General features: G+C 46.8%; 1 protein-coding gene across 1 annotated transcript in view; it reads left to right on the top strand.

Annotated features, from left to right (window-relative positions):
• Positions 1-429: 429 nt before the first annotated feature.
• Positions 430-7,281, top strand: part of rab11fip5a (RAB11 family interacting protein 5a (class I)) — a 43,002-nt gene continuing 36,150 nt past the window's right edge. Inside the window, 3 exon segments of the mRNA XM_061885663.1 lie at positions 430-686; positions 689-749; positions 751-876. Coding sequence (XP_061741647.1) covers positions 527-686; positions 689-749; positions 751-876 — 347 coding nt within the window. The 5' untranslated portion in view covers positions 430-526.

The raw sequence follows: 7,281 nt of genomic DNA, 5'->3' as shown, positions 1-7,281 counted from the left end.
AAATAAATAAAAATTAATAAAAAACTCTTCTGCGGCCCGGTACCAATCAAGCCCGGTGGTTGGGGACCACTGGTACATGCCGTACAACTACTACAAACTATAAAAAATAGCTGAGATAGCCGCCAGCGCCGCCCACCACCCCGAAAGGGAATAAGCGGTAGGAAATGGATGGATGTTATTTTCTTTCATAAGGATTGTGAACTATAGGTAAGATTTTAAATCACGCAAGTGACTAATAACTTTTGAATAATCAAACCACTCACCTCTCAAAGTTGTTAATCCCACAAAAATAACCGTATTATTTAACCACGGAGTCATTTCCGAGTGAGCGGTTAGCATTAGCCGGTTAGCACGTGTACCTAATGAAGTGTCCGGCGGGTGCACGTGTGCCGCCGCTCCACTTCCGCGTCCGGGCAAGAAGAAGAGGAGGGGGCGGGGTGGAGGAGGAGGAGGCGTGACGTCACTGCCCGCAGAGAGGGGCCCACCCGGGCGGGAGAGGACGCCTCCGCCGCCGCGGCACTCGGACATGTCCTCGCCGGACGAGGAGCAGCCATGGGTGCCGACACACGTCCAGGTGACGGTGCTCCGGGGCAGGGCGCTGCGGGGCAAGGGCAAGCACGGCACCAGCGACGCCTACGCCGTCATCCAGCTCGGCAAGGAGAAGTACTCGACGTGCGTGGCGGAGAAGACCACACCGAGCCCGAGTGGCGGGAGGAGTGCTCCTTCCAGCTGCAGCCCGGCGGCCCGGCGGCCGGCCGGCGAGCTCGTCCTCACCGTCATGCACCGCGCTCTCATCGGCCTCGACGTCTTCCTGGGCCAGGCGGCCGTCCGGCTGGAGCAGCTCTTCCAGGAGAGCCTCAGAGGCGTCAAAAGCCAGTAGGTATCGCCGAGTGGCACTTTCTCCCAGCGCAGCGAACGCACCGCTTTGCTGGTGTTGTGACACTTTTGTAGTGGGTAGCGTGATTACACACCGTGACTGCTTCAGGGCCCGCCAGGCACTCCCTCTCCCCGTTTTTTTTGTTTACCTTCTTGTTGTTGTTGTGAAAGCCAGCCTGCCGGGATTATGGCCTCCCTGTCCCAATTTCAGGGATTATCTAACCAAAAACACAAATAACAAATCTCTCTGGAGCCGCAAAAAATGTGGGGCATCACGTGACGTAAGTGTCTATATTACCTAGCATACGATGTGCGCGTGACGTCACGGGTTGTGGAGCTCCCTCACATCTGAACTTTGTTTACAATCATGGCCACCAGCAGCCAGAGCGATTCGGACTGAGAAAGCGACGATTTCCCCATTAATTTGAGCGAGAATGAAAAGATTTGTGGATGAGGAAAGTGAGAGTGAAGACTAAGGGGGGAAAAAAAGGACGAGGGCAGTGGGAGCGATTCAGATGTTATTAGACACATTTACTAGGATAATTCTGGAAAATCCTTATCTGCGTATTGTGTTACTAGTGTTTTAGTGAGATTATATCGTCTTACCTGAAGTCGAGAGGTGTGGCCACGGGTTTGGTGACCGCCAATGTCTCTGAGGAAGCAACGTTTCTCGACGAGGCGAAGCGAAGGCAGCCGTTGGGGCCGGGCTGAGCTTTTTTTCCCCCTCCTCCACGGTGGAAGCATCCCACGTCGGGGGCGGCCGGTTTGGAGGAGGCAAGAGAGTCCACGGCTGCCTCTTTGACAGGTGCACGAGGAACGACGCTAGCTCCCCTCATGTCTACGGTAAGAGCCGACTTATTACCATAATTTTCTCACCAAAACCTGCTGATTGACATGAGGTCGGGAAACATGTTCGCTTGACCGCTCTGTTCCATGGTAAAGCTTCAACTTTGGGAATGTAAACAAGGAAACACCGGCTGTGTTTGTGTTGCAAAAGGCGGCCGCAATACACCGCTTCCCACCTACATCTTTCTTCTTTGACGTCTCCATTATTCATTGAACAAATTGCAAAAGATTCAGCAACACAGATGTCCAGAATACTGTGGATTATGCGATTAAAGGCCTACTGAAAGCCACTACTACCGACACGCAGTCTGATAGTTTATATATCAATGATGAAATATAAGTGTCTATATTACCTAGCATAGCCTACTATCAAAATGGCTACGCGTCGCAGGCTGAAGCAAATCTTGTTTGACGGAAATGTTGACATTTTATATATTTATTCGACACATTTTTACAACGTTAGAAAAAAACATTAGTAAATCAGAGGTTAGTCGAAGGTGAGAGAATCCTGGTAATGCCTGGCTCAGAATGGCCAAAGGTAGACGTGTGTGTGTCCAAGTTAAAGGAACCCGGCAGCCTGTTTTTATTTTGATAGATTTATTACAATCTTTGGAAAGCGGGATACAGGTTTCCTGTGGTCTGGAACAACAAAAAAATGATCTGATACAGAAAATGTGTCATGAGTAGGATTGCACCCAAATGAAAATTTGTGGCCGAAGCCAAATAAAAATTAAACCGAAGACCGAAAAAATTATGCAGTTTTTTCATAATTTTTTTGATATTGCATGAATAGCCTAGAATAAATATTTAGACATGTTTTTCAATAAGTATTTTTTTTAATTGAATATTGACATTTTTTAAATATTCCAGTAGCATTTGCTTTTCAAAAAAAAGCCCAAGCTTTTCATTTATATTAGGCCTTCAAACAAAACATGCATTCATCCATCCATCATCTTCCGCTTATCCGAGGTCGGGTCGCGGGGGCAGCAGCCTAAGCAGGGAAGCCCAGACTTGCCTCTCCCCAGCCACTTCGTCTAGCTCTTCCCGGGGGATCCCGAGGCGTTCCCAGGCCAGCCGGGAGACATAGTCTTCCCAAGGTGTCCTGGGTCTTCCCCGTGGCCTCCTACCGGCTGGACGTGCCCTAAACACCTCCCTAGGGAGGCGTTCGGGTGGCATCCTGACCAGATGCCCCGAACCACCTCATCTGGCTCCTCTCCATGTGGAGGAGCAGCGGCTTTACTTTGAGTTCCTCCCGGATGGCAGAGCTTCTCACCCTATCTCTAAGGGAGAGACCCAAAGCTCATGACCATAGGTGAGGATGGGAACGTAGATCGACCGGTAAATTGAGAGCTTTGCCTTCCGGCTCAGCTCCTTCTTCACCCCAACGGATCGGTACAACGTCCGCATTACTGAAGACGCCGCACCGATCCGCCTGTCGATCTCACGATCCACTCTTCCCTCACTCGTGAACAAGACTCTAGGTACTTGAACTCCTCCACTTGGGGCAGGGTCTCCTCCCCAACCCGGAGATGGCATTCCACCCTTTTCCGGGCAAGAACCATGGACTCGGACTTGGAGGTGCTGATTCTCATTCCGGTCGCTTCACACTCGGCTGCGAACCGATCCAGTGAGAGCTGAAGATCCCGGTCAGATGAAGCCATCAGGACCACATCATCTGCAAAAAGCAGAGACCTAATCCTGCGGTCACCAAACCGGAACCCCTCGACTGCGCCTAGAAATTCTGTCCATAAAAGTTCTGAACAGAATGGGTGACAAAGGACAGCCTTGGCGGAGTCCAACCTCACTGAAACGTGTCCCGACTTACTGCCGGCAATGCGGACCAAGTTCTGGCACTGATCCTACAGGGAGCGGACCGCCACAATAAGACAGTCCGATACCCCATACTCTCTGAGCACTCCCCACAGGACTTCCCGAGGGACACGGTCCAATGCCTTCTCCAAGTCCACAAAGCACATGTAGACTGGTTGGGCAAACTCCCAATTTGAAATGTGGACTCGTCAGACCACAGAACACTTTTCCACTTTGCATCAGTCCATCTTAGAAGATTTCGGGCCCAGAGAAGCCGGTGGCGTTTCTGGGTGTTGTTGATAAATGGCTTTGGCTTTGCATAGAAGAGCTTTAACTTGCACTTACAGATGTAGCGACCAACTGTATTTAGTGACAGTGGTTTTATGAATTGTTCCTGAGCCCATGTGGTGATATCCTTTAGAGATTGATGTCGGTTTGAAAGTGGAATTGCGGACCAAGCTCTGGCACTGATCGTACAGGGAGCGGACCGCCACAATAAGACAGTCCGATACCCCATACTCTCTGAGCACTCCCCACAGGACTTCCCGAGGGACACGGTCCAATGCCTTCTCCAAGTCACAAAGCACATGTAGACTGGTTGGGCAAACTCCCAATTTGAAATGTGAACTCGTCAGACCACAGAACACTTTTCCACTTTGCATCAGTCCATCTTAGAAGATTTCGGGCCAGAGAAGCCGGTGGCGTTTCTGGGTGTTGTTGATAAATGGCTTTGGCTTTGCATAGAAGAGCTTTAACTTGCACTTACAGATGTAGCGACCAACTGTATTTAGTGACAGTGGTTTTATGAAGTGTTCTGAGCCCATGTGGTGATATCCTTTAGAGATGATGTCGGTTTGAAAGTGGAATTGCGGACCAAGCTCTGACACTGATCATACAGGGATCGGACCGCCACAATAAGACAGTCCGATACCCCATACTCTCTGAGCACTCCCCACAGGACTTCCCGAGGGACACGGTCCAATGCCTTCTCCAAGTCCACAAAGCACATGTAGACTGGTTGGGCAAACTCCCATTCACCCTCAAGAACCCTGCCGAGAGCATAGAGCTGGTCCACAGTTCCACGACCGGGACGAAAACCACACTGTTCCTCCTGAATCCGAGGTTGGACTATCCGGCGTAGCCTCCTCTCCAGTACACCTGAATAAACCTTACCGGGAAGGCTGAGGAGTGTGATCCCACCATAGTTGGAACACACCCTCCGGTTTAATTAATCGGTGCATGAGGCATGCAAAACTAAATTATATTTAAAGAAGATAAAAGTAAAGGATATCAAATGATCTCAAATATACCTACTAATGAGGCACAACGATGTAATATATAGATACAGCTAGCCGAAATAGCATGTTAGCATCGATTATCGTGCAGTCATTCGATGACCAAATATGCTTGATAAGCACTCCACAAAAGTCAATAACACCAGCAACAAAGCTCACCTTTGAGGATTCACACACAGGAAGAAAGGTTTGGTGGACAAAATGAGATAAAGAATGAGTGGCTTAAAATACGTCTTTCTCTGTCATCATTGAATAAAGTTATGCATGTTAACAAACTAGGTTAATTGGCAACACTAAAATGGGCCCTAGTGTGTGAATGTGAGTGTGAATGTTATCTGTGTTGGCCCTGCGATGAGGTGGCCACTTGTCCAGGGTGTACCCTGCCTTCCGCCCGATTGTAGCTGAGATAGGCGCCGGCGCCCCCCCCGCAACCCCGCAAGGGAATAAGCGGCAGAAAATGGATGGATGGATGTTAACAAACTATGGGTGAGTTCAAAGGACCGCCCAAATTATTTGAGAAAACAGTGCGGCCAAATACTCTCATCAGAGAATCATGTTTGATACAAACACTGGGGTTTGTAATACTTGGGGGAGTTTGTGTTTGGAAAAGCTCCAGGGAGCCACAAGAATGGTGCTAAAGATGTGGCTCTGGAGCCGCAGGTTGCAGACCCCTGATCTAACACTTTTGTGCTCTCGCAATTGTCTTTTCCTCTTTCGTTCTCGCTCGCACTCTGGCTCCAGCCCCAACCCTGTCTCTCCTCCTGGCTGCTGCTTATAACAGAGCGACAGGTGATTAGATAACAAGGCCCAGCTGGGCCATCTACGCACCTGTCGCTGATTTCGAGGCCTACCCTGGCACACCCCGCTTCGCTGCAGGCCTGCATACCACGCCCCCTCCACAGTTAGCTCCAGAATAACAATGTTATTACAAGAATAAGAGACCTTTTATACTCTAGAAATGTTGGTCTTACTTAAAAGTGCACAAGTTTAGTTTTGTTCAGTGTAAAAAAAATGATACGTCTGTTATGGAAATACATTTTAAAATATTTGGATTTTTGGCTCTATCAGCCAAAAAGGTTCCCGACCCCTGCTCTATGGTATATACTCTATGACACATATATATATAAATAAATAGTGTTCTAAGGACACCAATATTTTGTACTGGCACCGGTGCTAAAATTATTTCGATACTTTTCTGTACTTTTTTAAACAAAGGGGACCATAAAAAAATTGCACTACCGGCTTTATTTTAACCCCAAAAATCTTAGGGTACATAAAACATATGTTTATTATTGTACTTTAGTCTGAAATAAAATGTTGAACATTCCAGACAACTTGTCTTTTAGTAGTAAATAAAAAAACAAAGACTACTAATTAGTCTGCTCAGGTATGCAGTAACATATTGTGTCATTTATACACCTATTATGAGGGACAAACTGTAAATTAAAGCTGCAAGCAGCGTTGGTCGGATCCGCCTTTAGTTGCTGCGGCCGCTTCTCAAGCCCTGATCTTAGTCAGACCTACGTAGAGGTTTTTGTTCCATGTCTCTACGACATTCCTAACAGACGTTACAAGCAGTTTTGCCTGGGTTTTTTCCTAGGGGGAGTTGGAGCCCAATTGTGATTTTTGGGGTTTGGTTTTTTATTAGATGGCAATTTTTACCAGTCCTGATGTGTGTGTAAAATTTGGTGAGTTTTGAAGCATGTTAAGGGGTTGAAATTACAGATCGGCGATTCTGGATGTTGTTGATAAATGGCTTTCGCTTTGCATAGTAGAGCTTTAACTTGCACTTTGAAGCATTTTAAGGGGGTCAAATTACAGTTTAAAGAGGCAAAAATGACATTTTTTAGGAAACTTTGCGCAGGGGTTTTTTGAAGGTGCGTAAAATCCAAACTGGAGCAGTAATCAAAACTTTGTTGGACAGTTTTAATCAAAAGGGTTCAATCTCTCTCCTGTGCGAGTTTGAAGCCGAAACGACAAACGCACTGGGAGGAGTTTACGTTTGAAAAAGGTGACGGGTTTTTACAAAACTTTTATTTTGAAGGGGTAATTTTTAACATCCTGTTGATTTTTGCCGAAGGATGTCGATTATCTAAATGTAGGTCTAAGTGAGACCTACATAGAAGTTTTTGTTTCATGTCTTTCTGGCATTCCTACTGGAAGTTACAAGCAGTTTTGTCTGTTTTCTTCCTAGAAGCAGTTTTTTTCTGTGTTTTATTCAAAAATTGCGCTAAAGCGTATTTTTTGATTTTGGGGTTTGTTTTTTTCATTAGATCACAATTTTCACCAGTCCTGATGTGTGTGCCAAGTTTGGTGAGTTCTGAAGCATTTTCAGGGGGTCAAATTACTGCTCAAAGAGGCAAAAATAGCATTTTTTGCGAAAATTTTGCTTTGAATGGGTTTTTGCGAAATTTTTGTTGATTTTTGACCTAGAAAGTAAAATTATGAAATCTAG

Source organism: Nerophis ophidion, linkage group LG24, assembly GCF_033978795.1.
Source record: "Nerophis ophidion isolate RoL-2023_Sa linkage group LG24, RoL_Noph_v1.0, whole genome shotgun sequence".
NCBI classification, from domain to species: Eukaryota; Metazoa; Chordata; class Actinopteri; order Syngnathiformes; family Syngnathidae; genus Nerophis; species Nerophis ophidion.
The sequence above is the reverse complement of the archived record's forward strand: the minus strand, read 5'-3'. Positions and strand labels throughout refer to the sequence as shown.